Raw genomic sequence first — 21,818 nt, 5'->3', positions numbered from 1 at the left:
AGCATTTAAATCTGTAGATTGCGAGACTGAAGATCTAGTAGTTCGATGTTTAGAGTGGAATGGCGAGTGCAGCAAACCATTTAGTTTAATGGATAAAATTGAAAATGTTAATTTTGATTATTTCCCGTCATATGAAAAACGGAAGGCCATAAGGGTTAATGCACAAGAGGAGTATAAGACCTCAAGAGAAAAGGCAACTCGTGCACCAAACTTGGATGATGGACGTTTCCCAAGTGCCCAAGAATTGGCGAATCACGTATTCCCACCAGAGGAGTGAATGAAAGTGAAGACTCGCGCCTCCCATTCAGATATTGAAGAGTTTGTATCGAACTACTCAGATCTCTCAGCCTCACAGAGAGAAAGTTTAAAGGCTGTGCTGGTCAAGCATCAGGATTTGTTTGATGTCAAGCCAGGTTGCATAGCTAACTACGAGCATGAAATTGGAGTAACGGACAAACGTCCAATAAAGACCAAACTTTATCCTTACCCTAAGCGCTATCATAATTTAGTATTCAATAAAATTTCGAGATGGCTCGCGTGGGGAGTGATAAGAAAACAACCTACTGCGTATATCAATCCGTTGGTTGTGACGGCAAAGAGTAATGGGCATATACGTGTATATATCAACGGTCTAGCTTTGGCGAAGATTTCTGGTGATTTATCTGACCGACCAATGCCTCCCTTGTCTGTTCTCCAAGACATCTGTGACAACTCTTAGTTCAGTTGCGTAAATGCAACCGAGATGTTCCTTCAGATCAAAGTAAAAGAGAGTAATCAAAAGTATCTAGGATTTTTACATGAAGGTATTTCCTACGTGTTTCAAAAATTACCTTTCGGAACGAAACAGAGCCTTGCTTCATGTGTTCGTGCACTCAATATGCTTATTGAAACTGAAGCACGAGAGTACTGCGGCGCGTATGTTAATAATCTGATAGTCGCCGACAGGAGCTTCAGTAAACATCTTGTACACCTCAATAGAGTGTTGGGTTTACTCACTGCAGGTGGCCTAACTCTCAGGCTAAAAAATGTAATTTTGCTAAAAAGAAATTAAACATACTTGGTTTCGAACTTTCTCAACACGGAATTGAAAAAGATCCGGAGAAAGTGAATTCGGTGTTAGAATTCAGAACACCTAGAAACGTGAAGGAATTGCGTTCTTTTATTGGTTACTGCCAGTATTACCGGTGCTTCAGCAGAAAATACTCAAAAGTTCTCTATCCGTTGTTCAGTCTGCTGAAGAAAAATGTGAGGTTCAAATGGGAACCTGAACATCAGGCAGCGATGGAGAAGATCAAGGAGATCTTCCAAGAAGAAGTCGTACTAAAGACCGTCCTGCCTGATAAACAACTGATCTTAAAATCCGATGCGTGTGATTTTGCGTGTTCCGCTTTATTGTACCAGCGTGATGATAATGATGACATTAGGGTCATCGCTTTCACATCACGTGTGTTCAACGCAGCACAGAAGAATTATTCGGTGACTGAAAAAAATTTTTTTGGACTCATAGATGGGGTTGTGAAGTTTAAACAGTATCTAGTTGAAACTGAATTTAAAATTCGCAGTGACCACCTTGCTCTTAAATTTATTCTGTATTGTAGACTTACAAACCAGCGCATCACCCGGTGGGCAATGTTGCTGTCCAATTTTAATTTCAAATTTGAGTTTGTAAAGTCGAATAAAAATTTGAGTGACTATCACTTACGGTACCCTCCTCACACAGAAGACCTCAGTGTTGCACGGAAGCCTATCCTCCAGGAGTCACTGATGACCATACTGACAGAAATTCCTTGTGAGTTAAGGAAGATGATAGCCATACTACCCGAGATGCAGTCTTCTGATCCAGTGTATGGAAAGATCAAGAAAGAGTAGAAAAGAAGACGAACTCACCAAGAGTAAATGGTGCTTGTCACCGTTTCGAAGTTTTGAACGGACGTTTATGTAAAGGTAACCGGAAAGGAGTTCGCATATGCATCCCAGAAGTGTTAGTAACTCCTTTGCTCGATTATTACCATTCAGATCGAGGGCACATGTCGGCTAGCAAGTTACTACCACTTCTGACTGAATTTTTCGTGTGGCCAAAAATGAAAGCAAGCGTGAGGAAATACTGTGCTTCCTGCAAATTGTGTAAAAGAGCAACCCTCCCCACTGTTATCGTCCGGGACCACTAAATCCCGTCGTCGTAAAGAAGCCAGGCTACCTGGTATGCATAGATTGGCTTGGGCCAATAACAAAAGAAATTGGGGGAGTCCATTATATTCTCGTTTTCTATGACGCATTCTCGAAACTTGTGGGATTATATGCATGTAGAAAAGCCAACACTACCACCGCAGTAAAAAGGTTAAAGTAATATTTGAAAGTCAATCCTAGTATGGAACTCGTCTTGACAGACAGAGGGTCACCTTTCCAGTCTGAGCGCTGGAGAAATGAGTTAGCAAAAGTTGGTATCAGGCACATAACCTCCATACCATATTATCCTCAGGGAGAAATGGCGGAGGTCGCGGTTAAGGCAACCGTACGTTTACTACGTAAATTGTGCCATGACAACCAAAGATTTTGGCCAAAACACTTGGAAAAAATAAAAAAGTGTTTGAATTCGGCAAAACACTTGACCACTGGCGTGTCAGCCTATGAATGCCATTTTGGACAATCTATGTCTAGGTACATAGCAAGGCTCTTTAAAATCCCAGAAGTGAATCAGCGCCATGACGTGCAGTACTATATTAATATAGCTAAAAAAATCACAAGAAAAATACTGCTGCACGGAAAAAAATTTTAACAAGTCACACCGTACAATAATGTACAATGTGGGTAATCTTGTGTTACCTAGAGTTTTCCCGAAGTCGGATGCTCTCGCAGGTGTTTCAAAGAAGCTCCTTCTCTTATTTTCGGGTCCGTAAAAAATTGTTGCAACCACGGGAAAAAAACATGTACACGCTAACAGATCCTGCAACAAATGAGGTCAAAATGACCAAAACGCTTTCTTGCTCAAGAAATATGTTGCTAAAGAAGAAGCAAACAATGGTGGTACTGGTACAACGGAAACGCAACAAAAAAATCACACCGGAAGCATCGAACACCTAATTATGACATGTTAGTGTACATAGTGTAGTATTACAGCGTTATTTTAGTGTATTTGTGTATTGTGTTTATATTGGGAACTTATTTATTCATGTTAAGTTATGTAGGGCTATCTGAATTCTCTGGGTTGTAGTTATTTTGATTATCTTTCTTGTAATGATGTTTTCATTGTGTTTATTTGTGATTTATATAATATCTTGTTTTGTTTACAGGAACATAAAATGTGCACCCTGTTGATCTACGTCCTGTATTAGTAAATACAGCACCTAGAATCAAAGGGGAGATATGCATACGGCCAAGTGCCTTCTCCTTCATCTGCATATCAAAATGCAGATGAGTGCACATTTGTATATCAATATTTAAATATATGGTAATTTGTGGTCAAATTTATTGCTTATTAATTAGCGTTTATGTTAAAGATTATCTTATTATTATAAATATTAATGGGTAAACACCGAGCGTAATACGAGAGTATTAATACAATATTGATGTATATTGTATTTATGTGTGTAATTTATTTCCTTTATAGGCTATAAATCATTTATTTCTTGCGTGCATCTCATTAATGGGACATTATATTGTATATATTACATGCGTTAATAAAATTAAATAGTCATCATACTAATCTACATATGATTAATATAAGGAGAAATCATATCATATGCTATGGATTCAAGTATAAAAACTTAAACTTTGGGGCTACAGAGCTAGTTGAACAAAAAAAAACTTTTTCTTGGCGACACTAGTCCGCCTTAAAACTGCATGTAAGGTCTATAACAACTCACGAGTAAAAAAATCCCTAAATGACCAAGAGAGGATGTCTCATTAAGTATAGGAAGTACACTGTTAACTTCCTCTTGTATAGCAATGATGAGGTGAATACATTGCTTACAGACGCTCTCCAGGCTTTGTTAAAAAAAAGTCGTAAAATTTTTAGCGTCAACATGATAGATTCTAAATTTCTAAAGGTGAGATTATCACACCTTTTAAAAGAATCTCACACGTCGCAAGCTCTTGGCTTCGCTAACGTGTTTCCCAGCGTTCAAGACATTTAGATCTTATATATTTTCAAAATTAAACATAACCTAAAATGTTTCTTCTCTCTCTCTCTCTCTTGCAATAATGGCTACTGGGGTTGTTAGCAGACAGTTTTGAGGGAAGCCAAAGAAAAAGAAACTTCCTACAAATACTCAGAGAAATGACAGCTGTGTATATTATTACCAATGTATTCTGTATATTATTTACTTTATTTTTATATATTTAATCATGTGTACATATTATCCAAAGTGTTAATTTCAGTGAAAATAGCAAATGTTTATAATGCTATTGTGATGAACTTCTGTTTGGTGCAGGAGCTTTTAAATCGGCCGCTCTCAAACGTATGGTAGCACCTACCAAGAGGTGTCTGGTTAGGTGTGCAGGCAGAAGCTAGTTTTCTGCGGTGTTGGATGTTTAGACCACCCACGATATTCGCCTGAGGCATCAAACCCTTTGTGGGAAAATTCTTAGAAGAGCGAGTCAACTAGTTTCTTAAAATTGTTGAGTTTAATAACCTGTTCATGTGCTAAGCAGGGGCAGTTGTTTCATAGACACAGGAGAGTATACCTCTCAGCTATCGTGTGTGCAGTTTCAAACTTCTCAAATATTGAGAAGTAATTTACCAGAACATGTGTGAAGGTTCCGTTCTTCGCTTGGAGTTCTGTAAATCATATACATGTACCGACATGTATCGGGCAGCAATTCTTATTCGTGGACAGTGCTTATAAATATCAAGTTTATTGTGGAATTACTAAGAGTGACAGAACAGTGCTATTATCCAAGCCTGAAAATCACGTTATGTTCGTTTGTTTTACCAAAAGTCAATCTTTTCAAAATCGTCAGAACTATGGCCATTTTGGCTATATCTAGGCCAGCATTGCTAAGTAGCATTTATTGTGCCAACAGAACTTAGTAACAGTACAGTGGCACTGATTTTTAATTCCTGGTATGGAATAGAACATTTATCGTCAAATCTCTATTAGATATTACTAGGCCTGTCACGAAAATTCGGCAGTGCCATCCTTGGACTTTTTAAACAAGAAGTCTAGCAATCATTTAATATTGCTACTATGCTGACAGTTTTTAAGTCAATACCATCAACATAGGGATCATCCAGTTGGTCCATCTCGTCACGAACATTTCGATCAAATGGAATGGTAATGTGGGAGCTACCGTTGTGAATTTCCGTCATGGACAGTGTGTCAACCCTTCTGCAGAATAAACTATCCATAAGTGGACAATAGGGACATTGAAATCGGCAGGACACTGCATCGTATATGTATAAATATGCATTTTCACGTATAAATTGTGTATTAAATTTGTTTTTCTCTTATCATCCTCCTCTCTGAAAAACTGTCAGAGACTCTGAACTTACAGTTATAAAAAGCAAATTTTGTTTTAGTGTATCTGCTTTGCAGATCGTTTGAAAGGTCAAACAGACCTCTAGTTTGAATAATTTTGTTTTTTTTTCTTTCCTATAAAGTTTTACAGTGAAAATATTTTGTGAAAAATTCACCTAGTGATAGTGGTGCACCAAAGAATAAGTAAATTCATAATAAGTGCGTAGTAAAATGAAAGTGTTGAGTGTTACCTACATTCATCTAAGGTCTGCATAAAAAAAATCTTCATCTACCAAAAGTATAAAAAGGGTGTCTATTTTCCTGTACGGTAAGTACCTAAATGCTAATCCCTATGTTTTTGTTACAGGAGTAAAAGTCAAAAAAAACATTTCTCCTTACTCTTGTACGTCTAACCATCTTCCTAAATGGGGCCCAGGAAAAAGCAAGCCCAAAAAACTTTAAAAACACAGTTATGAATATAAAAAGTAATTAACATTCTGCTACCTGTTTGTTTATAATTTATTTTTTTAACCTTTGTTTATTCTGAAACTCTTTATAAGTAGCTTCAAAACCATAACTGTTGTCAAAAAATACCGTGAGATTTTTGTTTGTTTTTATTCATTTATTTATGCTCTACCGACTATCAAGTGTGGCAGTGGCAGCTTCCACAGAAAATCACCATTATCTCCACACAGGTATTTACTTATGCTAATGCATTTAATTTGCATTTTATTTAAATTTACATTATTATTTGAATATCCCTAGCCACTCCACCTTATATTATTCATCATTATTGTGTTGGTGTCTTTTTGGTATGCATAGATTTTTTCTATAGCTACCAGCACCTCACACTAGGTCAGGGCTGTAGAGCGGGTGGTCTAGTCGTTTCAAGCGTAAATGTCATTGCTTGAGGTATCGGGTCTCGAGTTGTCCAGAGTTGACATAAACAATATTGGTCCGGTTTGCTTTGAAAGCACGACACCACTTCCCTACATGTTGCTTTCAAATTTAGCCCTCCCCATACACCTTCACAATCTGACTATGAATCTCAGCAAAAGTAATGGTATTGATCTACGGAAACCGCACCACTGACCTCGCTAATACTCTTCACCAGTTTTCCAAAAGAGTCATTACTTCTAATGTCCGCTTCTCGGGTATACAAGATCAGTGTTTCTTTCAGAAAATATGTTCCCGGGAAAGGAGGGTACACTTAGTATTCGGACGGGCATTGCTGGCACAATTCTATTTATTATTGTATTATAGACGTATTATTTCTTTCTCCTCCGGGGGACAAGAACATGTCTGAAGAAACACAGTACAAGATCAAAATCCAAATCTTCAAACCTACACCAAGACAAACATGTTAGTTATTAATCTACAAATAAATTTCCGTTAAGTTACAGTGAATAACATACAACTTTTATGCTTTGTAACCTTTTCTTTCGATCATTCCTCGTATACAGATTTACTATAAATTCATTATTATTATTATTATTATTATTATTATTATTATTATTATTATTATTATTATTATTATTATTATTATTATTATTATTATTATTATTATTACGTGATGCAGTATGACGTATATACATGTTCTTATTGAAAATAGACTCATATCTCGAAAGCAATCACAAAGCAATATAAAATACTATAACAGTTTGTGTATCCTTGTTACTGAAACTAAATGTTCGTAAATGTAAAGCAAATTTTCTAAACATCCTATTGAAAGCAAATGCAAATCTTGTCGGAAGAGAAAAAAGTGATTGTTGCTCGTTTGATCATTGCTAGGGCAAATTTCCGGGTATGCAAATTGTAAGGGAACTCTTGTGTAGCATTTCCTTAACTAATTAGTTATAACAAAAGTACTGGATGCACATATTGGAGTATATGTGCTGCATTACTTAATCCTGGATTCACGTTCTAAATAATGCATCGTCTCTATCACACAGCGATGAGTCAGAGTAGGTAATGGTCTTATCAAATCTGTATGTAAGCAAAGGAAACAGAAACACATTTAAAAATTAAACATCTTTACGTCTACCGAAAATGTACTACAAATATCTGTTCTCCATAAGTAAAGGACTTAACACACCTTCTATTTTTACCTAATAGTTCAAGCTTTTGCCACGAGAGGTGCACCTGATCGGACAACTGAAGACTATATTGCGAACTTCAAAGTACTTCTGAGGCAGCGATGACTCAGTGGTAGAGCGCTCACCTGTGGTGCAGGGGGTTTTCTGGTTCGATCCCAGCTCGCTTCAAGTCTACTTTGTGGTGGACAAACAAAGTGTGCGTGGGTTTTCCCGAGGTTCTCCCGTTTCCTCCCACTTTATTGATTCCACCATTTCATTAATCGCTCATCATCACCGTCTCCTTTAGCATAGCCGGGATAACTGTGAGGCGAGAAGTGGATGAAATACTGGAATGAATAAAGTGGGAGGAAACGGGAGAACACCTAGGAAACCCACTCTTACGAGTTTCCACCAGAAAGTCAACTTGGCGCGAGCTGGGATCGAACCAAGGACCCCATCCACCAGAGGTAAACGCTCTACCACTGAGCCGCCGCAGCCCCCAAGTGATAATTTGGATTTGGCTACACTATATGTAGTTCTCCAGACATATGGCATACAAGAAAATTTTTGATTGAAATATATTGGATCTTGGATCAGTGGCCACAAAATTGAATCAAGTTTTCGAATTTTCTACGGAATTAGCACGTCATACTGAGTTAAATGATAGTTTGTGTTTGGCTACACTATATGTAGTTCTCCAGACATATGGCATACAAGAAAATTTTTGATTGAAATATATTGGATCTTGGATCAGTGGCCACAAAATTGAATCAAGTTTTCGAATTTTCTACGGAATTAGCACGTCATACTGAGTTAAATGATATATGTAGTTCTCCAGACATATGGCATACAAGAGAATTTTTGATTGAAATATATTGGATCTTTTGATCCAAATAAATATGAGAAAAAGAGCAAAGCAAAAACATTGAATAGAATCCAATAACTTTTGAATAGAATTGAACGATGTGTAATTAAAAATAGTTCTAGCTAGGCCATAAAGAGTTGTATCGAAAGACGTCAAGAACATTTCATTCCGTTCATGTAATTTTCCCTATTTGTCTTGCTTAGTTCCCGTTGTTCTTGGAGAATAGCGTGTATTAGCCGTATGATAACTATACTTTGTGTTATAAATACATTGTAATGAACTTGCAACATCCATATACTCTGAAAAAGTAAATTTTAGGAAACAACTGAATTGCCTATTTCTAAAGGAGTCATTTTTCATGAAAAAGCAAATCGTGGGAAACTAAAAAAATACTAAAAGTATTAGTTTTGTATTTTGACATAAACTAATGCCCTTTCTTGAATTTATACTTAAATTTCTTATTAATGTAGCTCATATATTTAACAGCTGCATACTATTTTGATACTCGAACGAAAAGATCCGAGTATCAACTAGGGAACTTTTTGTAACTGAACATGCATATAGGTACACCTAGTAGCCCCTTGCTTCCCTGCATGAAGAATTATTTTTGTATCTGCCTCTTCTTTTGTTGTTTCCAACTCATTCACATCAATATGAGTTGTTGCTGCCTTATTTTGTCTACTCACTATAATATTCTTTTGTTCCTTACCGAGTTTATGAAGTGTAATTGCAAACAAGTTAGTTTTGGTCGTGAGACAAGAGTTTCTTTAAGATTGTCTTTGAAATTGGACTACATCTGATCCCCTTCTCAGATCACGTGTGGCCATTTTCAAAGAGCCACCTATATACGAATCAAAAACCACATGTAGCTATTCGTATTGCCCATACTTCGAGAAAACACACACATAGAAATGTTGTTATAAACTTTGGCATGTCTTTACATATTCTGGTTTACCAATGCGACGAAGTTCTGCCATATGATCAGTTATTGCTATTTGCACCTGTTTCACGTTCTACACCACTGTTTATAAAAGCTACCTCTGACTCCACATGCAGCTCATGAGTACCTCCTGGGAGATAAAATTTTCCACACTTGGTGGTTCTTCCAAAATTGTTTCTAGCTTATGATTTGATAAATAATGATGCATCTTACCATTTGCAGAGAAAAGTGCGTTAAGTATAACTGAAAATTCATATTGGCTTAAGCAAGATTTAACATAATACGAGGCCTTGATCTTGATGTTAAAAGAAGTCATGAAATCAGAGACTCTAATTTACCATTTAATTTACCATTCAGGTCTAATTTACCATTTAAAGACACTTGTGCCTTTTCAGAAACAGTTTTGCATGCTTTAAAGTTTGTTTTCTTCATCTTAGACCAGAAATATCCAGATTTATTTGAAATTCGTTTTTAGATAAAAAAAAATTGCTCTCAACTGGTCTCCTATTTCTTTTGCACTGATCATGCCTTTCTCTGCGTCTTTCGGGAAGACTCTTCCTGTGATAAGATGTGTCAGGTTTTCATTCTTTAGGTTAAAAGGATTTGCCATGGATTTCAGTGTACTTACTAGTTTGTTAGAACATCCCTCTTGACCTCTTCTTCCTGAATGTGATAGTCCAGCAATGTTCTCAAGCCTCTCTGCTGCTGGACTTAGGATCTGCCAAAAAAAATATAATTCTTGCTGCTTCATTTAGAGAAATTTCAGTGAGACCACCTTGCATTTTCATTCTCATGTTCCTAATCATTGTTTATATATTCCAAAGTCTCATCTGCCCCAAGCCATGTAAAAGGAGTACAGCTTTTCTTTACCACCCAATTACTACTCTTTAATTCATCCCATGTTAATTTGTTAGTTTTCTTTAAGTAATCAATTTCACACAAGAACAGTGACATCATCATTGCATAGTTTTGTCAATCCATACAGAAGAATTATTTTAGGAAGTTCTTTTGTGATACAAGTGCTAAAATCCAGTTTTTAGATATTACTGCTTTCACAAAGTGTAACATTGTTTGAAGTATATCCATATATATGCGTCCAAACCACTAGCGGATCCAGAAGGAAGGTTTGGGAGGGGCGGTTCGCTTTCTCGAAGATGAGCGCAGCTCCAAGGTGACTAGAATTTTAATTTACAAGAATGGGACTCATATGAATACGGGGCTGGAGGGGCTGGGTGTAAAAATGATTCCCAGATTCCACTTTGGAACCCGACCTTTTAAGGTTTTTTTTTTTTTTTTTTTTTATGGGAGTATTTTCTCTGTAGATTTAAATTAAATACGTACTTCCGTTTCAGAGGCGTGACGGTGTCATGATTCACTTCACACACAATCACCGCAACATATGAGATGTACAGTCTGGCACAGTACTTGCACAAAAGAAAATACTGTATTGACGATATCATTCATTTTAACGAAAGAATGTACAATTGGCTCTAATCATTTATATTTTAAGTAACAATTGCGGGACAGCAGTTACAAAAATTAATACAATATTAATCTATCTCTATATTTGTGTGGGGTCCACGAAACATAATATAATTATAGTTATGCTTACAACAAAAATAAAATTATCTACGTATATTATACTGGCCTTCGTATAGGTGGGGCTCGCTCCCAGATCCCCAATCTGCTCGACATACGGCCTTGCACAATATAGCAAATTCTCCTATGTGGTTCTGTGGCACAATATTTCGCGTCCTTCCTTCTGTCTTTCATATAGAATTGGATTGAGCTAAAACTGTCACGAAATTTCAACACCTCGTAAGGCATTTTAATAAACCACCCCACCTTTTTTCCTTCTCTTCTACGTTAAGTGAAAAAACAACGTTCAAATACATGTTGAATTATTTTAAATGAAAAATCAAAGTACCAACTTTCATGTTTCTAACCGCAAGGGATCCTGAGATATGGCATCTTAATAATAATAATAATAATAATAATAATAATAATAATAATAATAATAATAATAATAATAGTAGTAGTAGTAGTAGTAGTAGTAGTAGTAGTAGTAGTAGTAGTAGTAGTAATAATCCCACCCCTTTTCTTCCCTTCGAGGTAAAATATCAAAAATGCTGCTACACGTATTGAATTATTTTAAGTGGGAAGTCCATATATGAAATTTCATGTTTCTTACCTTCAAAGATTCTTAGATATTGATTGATATCTTATTATAATATTTGCAATCGCCACCACTTTTTCTTTCCATCTCTTTTTACTCCGTTTTACTATAACATATATATAAAAAAAGTTGAAACATGTGTCAAATTATTTTAAATGAGAAATTCAAATGCCAAAATTCAAATATCTAGTCTTAACTGATTCGAAGAGATGAACATCTTATTAAAGTAATTTCCACCCCATTCTCCCTTCCTTTCTTCGAATTAAAAAAAAAAATCCTTCCTTGGTGATACTCTACGTAACAAATCTTATATACTGTCCTAATTTCAAGTTTGGCCTGTGCGAAGTTACTCACTCAGGATTTCGTCTTTTATGTGTGAATAACAATAACAAGCTTGTGTTATTTCTCAAGAAAAGATGGAATGCCATTTGAAGTCACAATAAATCCTTGGTCCCTTCCTAATGTTTCCGTTTTTGAACCCCAAAAGTCACGGCTCTCTTTGTTGATCTAGTAGATAGCGAACGTACCTATGATCTTTGATGCATGAGGTTCTGTGGTTTAATTCCCAGTAAGTGAGCATCGAGCGCACTACAGTGGGTCAGATTCAACTTTAAACTCTAGTTCTCGTTCTGTAAAGCATCGCATTTGACAAACGACATAAATACATATCAATCAATTAACCAACCGAAAAGTCTCTTCTTAAATTCAGAGAGCTTTTCGGTAAGGAGCGCTGAAGATTCTATATTTCTCTTTATTAAAGGTAAAGGTAATTGAGGTTATAATCCGGAATTCCGAAATCCATTTCATATCCTTTTTCTAGGACACAATAACACATTTTTAGTACAAAAGTGAGCCGTCTTACCCTCCTTATTACAGTTGTTCGTCCAACGAATGAATCATATTCTCGCTACTTTGGGGCTTATGGTGACCGCCCCAAGAAACTAGGGAGAGAAGTATTCACAATTCAAATATGTCTGTATTAAGTACTATTAAGTACCACACATTTTTATTAGACTCTGCTATGCTTGTCACACAGATTGATCGGTCGGGAAAAAGACCATATTAGTATTTCCCAATGATAAATGCTGAAAGTTCAGAAAACCCTTTGGAGGGGGCGGTCGCCCCTTCCGCCCTCCCCGTGGATCCGCCAGTGGTCCAAACTTAAACTCTTGTGGCAATGTTTCTCCCATTTTCTGAAAAGGCTTTGAGCTTTTCTAGTATATTCTTTTGTTTTGAAATTGCTACAAAATTGTTTATTATCTATCTCTGAGGAAACCAACAATTCATTGAGAGATTGATTACTTCTTCAAGCACACCATGATATTCATTTTCAAACTCATTCAGAAACAATATTGATAGTACGTGTTAAAATGTGATTCTATTCCACGGCGAATATGTTACTCTTCAAGGATCTATCTTCTGACCGTAAGTCTATGTACAGGGTGTTTCAAAACAACACCGACAACGTTTGGGAGGTGATTCATGACAGCAAGAAAAGACGAAAAGTATAGACCAACCTGGGTTCACAAACGCTCCTTCCGAAAATATGAAAAAATGAACTTTAGAGGTCCATAGCTCCACTACTATGGGACGTACCGTAGTCGGGTTAAGACTTCACTTAGGAACCAATACGTGCGCTATTCAAAAATACATGTTTCAGAATCCTAAGGTACTCACGGAAATAAATTTTATAGAGGCAGTTTGGTTACGGGCATGTAATTTGAAGTACTACCTAACCATCTCTATAAAATTGTTGCAGAATTACCACAGGATTCTGTAACATGGATATTTGGATAGGGCACATACCAGTTCCCAAGTAAAGTCTTAAGCCGACTAAGGTAGGTTCCATAGTATTAGACCTATGGTCCTTTAAAGTTCATTTTTGTTCATGTTTTTGGTGGCCTATAACTGCGAAAGGAAACATTTGTGCACCCAGGTTAGTCTAATACTTTTAGTATTATCTTGGTGTCAGGAATCGCCTTCCAAACGTTGTCGGTGTTGTTTTAAAACACCCTGTATATTACTTTCCATCCAAAAGTCTGGAATTCCACTGCCTTCAATGCATGCTCCTATGGTTCGCAGTTGAGTAATAATTGTATGTAGTTCTCCAGGTTTTAAAAGTCATTTTCCATTATCAACATCATTAGCCATTTCAAGCTGCTTAAGTGGCTTTTATAAAACTTTATCAACAGTTACCACAATTTCTATATTTTCATCATCGTTCACAAATGTAAGCTTTTCAAAACGTTTCATGAAAGTCAGTTTCTGTTGGTGTTACAGGAATTAATGGCAAGGAAGAAACCTTTGTAATAGATTTTGTCTCTCCTACGCTGAACATGAATCCCGCTCAAGTAAAGGCGCTGAATTTGAAATATCTGTATTTAAGATACAGGCTTTGCGTATCAGCAGCCAAGCAAATTCACTAAGCTCTGGTTCATAGATAGATAAATTGTTGTCGCTATCTACATTGTAACTCATGATTTTTGGTTGTGGATTACTTGTAATCCAGTTTGTAGGTTTAGAACATGGTACAATGGCTCGTATAGAAAGCACACTACGGTTACAACCTGATGTCAATATACTGAAATCACCATAACATTACAGCTATTATTATCGATGTTGTTGTTGATATTGTTATTTCATCGCTACAATACAAATTGAAAAAGTCTATAATCAATACTAGCTTGAATTGTCCCTTATGATGCTTCTCCAGTGCAAGAAGTGAAATTCCTAGCACTGCCTCTAATTATTGCAACATCATAAATGATACATCGCTGGAAAGCTAAAGCAACACAAATTCTCATTTTCTATATCAAGTTGTATCCTTCTATGCCTTTTGGGGGTTATAACCCCAGGTTAGGCCCAGGGGCGTCGAAAGGCTGCTTTCCGCCATTTTTTTTTTTATTGAATATCTGCTCTCTGCACAGAATGCCAGGTTATCACCAGGCAAATTCTTACTCTGTAAATAAAGACGAAGAGATCGAGACATGTCTCACACTTCTTTCATAATATATCCCGACCTCTTTTTTGACCATTGTCCCCAGACTATATGGATTTCGTATATTTGTATATACAATATACCGCTGTTTGGATAACGGATTTTTGTCGGTATAAGAAAACCGTGAAAGTACTGTAAAGCCATTACATTCAAAACACGAAAAGGCCCTTCTAGCTGTGGTTTGCGTGGTCTATATTTGGATGTTGCTTAAGGGATTAATTTTATTTGATTAATGTGTAAATACACCCCATTGATGTACCTATAAGGTGATCTCAAAATTCCGATATATCCCTTATGTATTTATGTGTATTACGGCGAGGTAAAGCCATAGATCAGAAAAACATACAACGTGATGAGACACGAAATGTTAAGTTAATCCAGAATGTCTATCCGGACACCAGTATTTTCGTAACAAATATTTATGTGTCTCCAGGTATATTCTGAAATTCTACGCAGCAATGATCGTGGATCGTAGAAAATGCATTCTTAACAGCTTCTTTCAATCCATTAGTTTTTTTGGTAGCATGTATTGGCAATCTGCTGTTCGTTGTAACCATATAAGGCATTATCACATGCTGAAAGATCAACACTACCGTGCAGAACCGTAGCCACCCCAATAATATAGGAATGCTAGATAGAAGTTAGGAGCCGATCCAACCATATTATAGTTGATCACCATATTATAGTTCATTTGGAAGCCTACCGTGAAAATTTTACGGGGGTCAGTAAAAATTTAGGGTTCCCGAACCCCGTGCCCCTAGTGGATACGGGCCTGCTAGAGTGAGGCCAGTTCAGAGGTCTGGTAGTTGTGGAAACCCACGTCAACTCTACTTGTTAGGAAACACTTCTCTCAGATATTCTTGCACAAAAAGCTGATGATGGACTTGTGCTCCATTTTGCTGAAACCAAACAAGTTCGATAAGTTCAGCGGATTGCAGTTAATGACAAACAGGTCCCGCAACATACTGCGATAGGTTTTACTATTGTAGCGTTGGGCAATACCGTGGCTGGGGAAGGTCGAGAGGGGACAGCCCCGTGCGCCGAAGAAAGGGGACGCAAAATGAGAGAGGGAAAGAGAAAAGATATATATTAAATGTAAGGAATAAAGTAATAAAAAGTGCTCAGAATCAAGGAAAAGCAAGGTTTCTTTTTGAAAATTTTCTTACGTTTCGCGGCTGGTCTGTCGACCTCACTCATATTTACGAAGGAAGGGCGCTGTCGTATACTCTCGCCCCTGGCGAAGATTTGCCACGTCACGGCACTGGCGCAGGGCATTTCGTCCTGTACTTGGGTGTAATTGGTTTTTTGGATCAATTTTTTGATTTAACATACATCAAAACTTGATATATATCGGTTGATTCAAAAGTCTGGATATACATCCTTATGAACGGAAGTAACTGCAGAGATTGAGATTGGATCTGTGCCTTCTTAGATTTCGAACACATTTTAGTTTCAAATGAATCATAATAACATAGTTGTTCTGTCATTATTGGTAGGTCACTTGCATAACTAAGGAGCTTCTATGCTCCACAATTTTACGCTAACTTCTACATCTTCACGTACGATTTTTTTTTTTTTTTTTTTTTGCCATCCATTGACTGTAATCCTCTTCGCCCCATCCTTCTCTTTTCTACTACCGTACCCTCTAGCAAGTCCCTCATGATACAGTTTCTTCTTAGCCAATGTCCCAATCAGTTTCTCTTCCTCTTCGTAATTTGATATACTGATTGTACAAATAAAATCATAACATTTTTCAACATTTAACGATACGCAGATCATTGCGCTAATTATTCCACAATAAATGTAGTTTAAATGTTGTTAAATCACACCGTTGGTAGATCTCTCGTGCCGCGATAGGATTCTGATAACATTGAGATGAAATGAGGCGCCTATGGTATCAAACTCCGCCGCATCAATTTCGCTTACTTTCGAGTAGTAATCTCGCAAAACGTACAGTGAATCTCCATATATACTCGTACAAAGTTCCTTATTTGAACTAGTATTTTAGTATGAAATATTAAACTTTTATAGAAAATTCTGTTTCCATCGAATTCCTTTAGATCAAATATATTCTATAACTCAATTTCGGTATTAAAAAAAATTGATTTGATGACTTTTGATACAAGGCACCTCAAATTAAGAAAGACATCACATCAGGGCATAAATTTATAAAATATGGCAAGGGTACCTTTCGTAAATCAGAACGAGACGCGAAATTCTGAAATTCTTCTAGAATCAAGACGAGAAAATGATTCTTGAAAAATACGAGACGAGACCATAAAACTTGATATTTTGTCTCGAGAATAATACTAGTTTATATTAGGCAGGTGTCTCTTGAGAAATACATCCAGTGCCTATATAATTTGGTACTATGACGTATATAGAGTTCTGACTCTGGAGTCTTATTAAGCTCTGAAATTGCAACCATTTGTGTATAATTTAAGAAATCTCTGGTATAATTTTCATTTCACCAACGCATGCTTTTCTTGGCGTTGCCTTTTCAGAGACAGCAGTGTACAAGTATCATCATCATATGTATTCTGCCCTTACTAGAAGGTCACTTGCAGCAGCTAAGAAGCTTCCATGCTCCACGGTCCTCCGCTAACCTCTTCGTCTTCACGTATGATCTTTCTGTTTTTATATCATCTATTAATCGTAGTCTCCTTTGCCCTCTGCCTCTCTTTACCGCCACCATACCCTCTATGACGTCCCTCATGATAAAATTTATTCTTATCCAATGTCCCAACCAGTTTCTCTTCCTCTTCTTAACAATATCTAAAAGTGTTCTTTTCTCCCCCACCATTTCTAACACTCTCTCATTCGTTTTCCACTCGACCCAACTAATTCTTTCCATTCTTCTCCACACCCACATTTCGAACGCTTCCAGTCGTTTTTCATCACTTTTACGTAATGTCCACGTTTCCGCCGCATACAGTACAACACTCCATACGAAGCATTTTATGAATCTTTTTCTCAATTCTTTATTCAAGGTCCCACAAAACAGACTTTTCTTCCTCCTAAAGGCTTCTTTCGCCATTCCTATCCTTGCTTTTATTTAACGTTCGCACTTCATGTCTTTACTAAGAATACTACGCAGGTATCGAAAACTATTCACTTGTTCTATTTTCTCCCCTCCTACTTTTATATTTGACACAGGTCTCTTCGTTCCAATCACCATGGTTTTTGTCTTTCTAATGTCCCTTTCACATTATCCGGCGATTTGCCGGATCCGGTTCCGGCGAATTGCCGGACGAGGTAGAAAGACATTGCAAGCAATGAAGCTCTTCACATATGTGCGGCGGTCACCGGATATTCATCCGGCGAGCAAAAACAGCCGGATCTCCCTGCTAGAATCCGGCGCGGCAAATCGCCGTGTATAGCCAAGCGGAACATTACAAGCAATGACGCTCTTCACATATACGCGGCAAACTACCGGATGGGTGTTGGGGGAGGAAGCAAGTGTTGCCAGGAAAGAGCAGAAAGTGGCTACTATAATATGAGAGCGTGTGGTTTTGTGTGTTATGTGGAGTGTGTTTGTGTATGTGGTTATGTTCTAGCCCAGTACATCTGGAGTAATTAACCAAACCTGTATATACAATATATGGGGAAAGATGACATGTAAAATTAATTGAAAACGGCCAATACTACCGAAGTGTCGAAATCAATATAAATTATTATTTTTCTATGTCATAGAAGATTGGGAGATGTCCGTGTAGCACTGGACAAATGACCTTTTATAAATTTGTGGTGACCCAAAATTGAAATATACACTATCAAATATTTCAGCAATACAGTCTTTTGCTATATATTTATGTACTATTTTGGTACGCAAAGCAGAGAGAATTCATGATGTGATATTTGATAAATATACCGTACTTTATATATTTTATAATTATCTGGCTGTAATTTCTTGAATAGTCCTCTGAATTCAGAGACTAGAGCAGTGCTTTAAAGAGACTTGGGTCAATAGTCGGAACGGTTAAAACAAAAGAATAAACCCGAAATAGTATAATAATAATAATAATAATAATAATAATAATAATAATAATAATAATAATAATAATAATAATAATAATAATAATAGTAATAATAATAATAATAATAATAATAATAATAATAATAATAATAATAATAGTAATAGTAATAATAATAATAATAATAATAATAATAATAATAATAATAATAATAATAATAATAATAATAACCTAATATAAATAAAATAAAGATTTTATGTGTCTGTCTGTCTGTCTTTGTACGGCCTAGGGACCATACGAGTGGACCGAAAGTTACCAAAATTTGGTCACGGGTACCTTGATCCAGGATCCAGATCGAGCCGATGCGTTTTATTTTTTCAAAATTCGAACCAGGAGGTCTCAGGAGGGCGTTTACCAGGACATGTAAAAGTAGTAGAAAATGACCGATATTAGTGTTTTCGCGGTTGCTGAGATCAATGGTAACACTACCATTAGCGATGACTTCAGCCACCATTTGTAGACGGGCTGGGGGTCACCATAGGGGGGGAGGAGGAATTTCGAGACATGTAAAAAATAATCGAAAATGACCGATATTAATGTCAAATCCATAGCTTTCGGGGTCACTGAGCTCAATGGTGAAATTCAAGATAGCGTTTACTTTCATATTTAGTCCCCACCAGCTAAGAAACTTGGGCCAGGAGATCACCGAGACATGTAAAAATAATCCACAATGACCGATATTAGTGTGAAATTCACAGTTTTCGCGGTCTCTGATATAAATGGTGGTATTTTCATTAACGATGATTTTCAAATTCAGCCACCATTGTATGCGGGCCGAGAGTCACCGGGGTGGAGAATTGCGAGACATGTAAAAATAATCGAAAATGACCGATATTAGTGTCAAATCAATAGTTTTCGCTGTCGCTGAGATGAATGGTGATACTCCCAATGCGTGGACTTCCAAATACAGCCTCCGTTGACTGGGAGCCAGAGGCGGTTTTTTTTTTTAATTGGAACCAGAGGATCACAGAGGCGTTTACTTTCTATGTAAAAGTAGTAGAAAATGACAGATGTTAGTGTTACATTCATAGTTTTTGCGGTATCGGCTGAAGACCAGAGGCGATTTTTTCACAATTTGAACCAGGTAGGGGTCTCAGGGGGTATACGGACAAAATCTCGCGGCCGAAACATCGCCGCCCAAAATCTCGCCGGCCAAAACCTCGCGGGACAAAATCTCGCCGGGCCAAAACCTCGCGTGGCCAAAACCTCGCCGCCCAAAATCTCGCGGGCCAAAATCTCGCCGGGCCAAAACCTCGCGTGGCCAAAACCTCGCCGCCCAAAACCTCGCGGGCCAAAATCTCGCCGGGCCAAAACCTCGCGTGGCCAAAACCTCGCCGCCCAAAACCTCGCGGGACAAAATCTCGCCGGGCCAAAACCTCGCCGCCCAAAATCTCGCCGTGCCAAAACCTCGCCGCGAATGAAACTTTTCTTTAAAATTTACCCAATGTGTTCCCTAATATGCAATTCCACATTACAAATAATAATAATAATAATAATAATAATAATAATAATAATAATAATATACAAAACATCGTGTGCGTGAGCTTTCTCGGGTTATTCCCGTTTCCCCCCACTTTCTTTAATCGATCATTTCCTTCATCCTGGTCATCTACGTGTCCTTTAACCTATAGGACATAATCAAGGGACGTCGTAAAAACTCATATATTGTTTCATATTTTCATAAATATTATTAGATTTTTGTTAAAATTTTAAGTCTTTGGATGTTCCAAAGTTAACGAAACTAACCTCGTTAGTTGTCATTACTTTCCTTATGCAGACTTTCTTTCCCTATAACCAGTTTAAAAACATCCTGTCGCCCTACCTTCACATTGAAATCCTCTAATACAGAAATAGAATTTTCATATGGTATCGCGGGACTTGGTCAAATACCCGTGATACTTCTTCTGAAACAGCGTCTTTTATACCGTCATTCTTATCATCTGTTGGAACATCTACATTTAGGTCAGGCGAGATTTTGCGTATGGCGATATTTTGGGGCGCGAGGTTTTGGCCCGGCGAGATTTTGGCCCGCGAGGTTTTGGGTGGCGAGCTTTTGGCCAGGCGAGGTTTTGGCCCCGCGAGATTTTGGCCCGCGACGTTTTGGGCGGCGAGGTTTTGGCCAGGCGGGGTTTTGGCCCGGCGAGATTTTGTCCCGCGAGGTTTTGGGCCGCGAGGTTTTGGCCAGGCGAGGTTTTGGGAGGCGAGGTTTTGGCCAGGCGAGGTTTTGGTCCGCGAGGTTGTCGCCGCGAGGTTCTGGCCGCGAGGTTTTGTACCCAAACCGTCTCAGGGAACGTTTACCGGGACATGTAAAAGTAGTAGAAAATGACCAATATTTGTGTCGAATTCATATTTATCGAGGTCGCTTAGATGCATACTGATACTCCCGATAGTGTTTACGTTCAAATTCAGCTCCCATCCGCCTTCCCAATGAAAACACGTACGTTGTTGGATATATATTCACACAAAATGTATCTAAGTTTAGGAATGTTTCTTAATTCTTCTCTCATTGTTCAGTTTGTTTACATTGATATTTTACCTGACCCGTGCGAAGAACGGGCATAACAGGTAATAATAATAATAATAATAATAATAATAATAATGCCTACAGACCAGTCTTGGGGTCAGTGGCTGAATGTTGGCTTGAGATTCTCGGATAGACCTCAACGGTTGACTATCCCGAGAGGACTTTAGCATGGTTTTCTCAGTCACAACAGTTGAATACCGGAACAGTATTTTAAATATCCAGAACCGGGCCGCTATTTTGCCCAAGTTTCTCAATTGTGGAAACAGTATAGAAAAATTTCTTCCAAAATACCGCTTCTCTAATAAAAAGTGTACATCTTTTCTGTATGTGGCATGTTCTCTCATTTCGGTAACAAACAGGCCCGTATCCACGCGGCGCTAGGGCCGAGCCCCCTAAACTTTGGCTGGCCCCTTAAAAGTTTCACGGTAGGCTTGCAAATGAACTATAATATGGTGATGAAGTATACTATGATTGGGTCAGGCCCCCCCTAACTTCTACCGGGCCCCCTCTAAATTTTTGGGCTGGCTACGGGCCTGGTAACAAAGCGAATAAAATGCATATTATTTTGCATTTGTCCACTGCAGCCACGTTACCAAAACTAATGAATGACAATAGTTGATGCGATAGACATACGAAAGTAATTAAAGAATTTTCTTTCGTCTTCCCTTAATTGTGGAAACAGTATAGAAAAATCAGGGTGATCCCATATGTGTCTCTGACGTTGTTTTTTTCTGCCTGTGTCTTAACAAG

General features: G+C 37.6%; 2 protein-coding genes across 2 annotated transcripts in view; both read left to right on the top strand.

Moving 5' to 3' along the window:
* The window catches only part of LOC145665871 (uncharacterized), a 692,936-nt gene that overhangs the window by 260,075 nt on the left and 411,043 nt on the right, over positions 1-21,818 (top strand). The window lies entirely within an intron of this gene.
* On the top strand, positions 278-718 carry LOC145666265 (uncharacterized). Its single transcript, XM_081733328.1, has one exon. It carries the CDS (start codon positions 278-280, stop codon positions 716-718), a length of 441 nt encoding a protein of 146 aa, XP_081589454.1.

This window comes from Thermobia domestica, chromosome 12 (genome assembly GCF_964235325.1).
Source record: "Thermobia domestica chromosome 12, izTheDome1.hap1.1, whole genome shotgun sequence".
In the NCBI taxonomy this organism is placed as follows: Eukaryota; Metazoa; Arthropoda; class Insecta; order Zygentoma; family Lepismatidae; genus Thermobia; species Thermobia domestica.
This window is presented reverse-complemented; position numbering and strand designations above follow the sequence as displayed.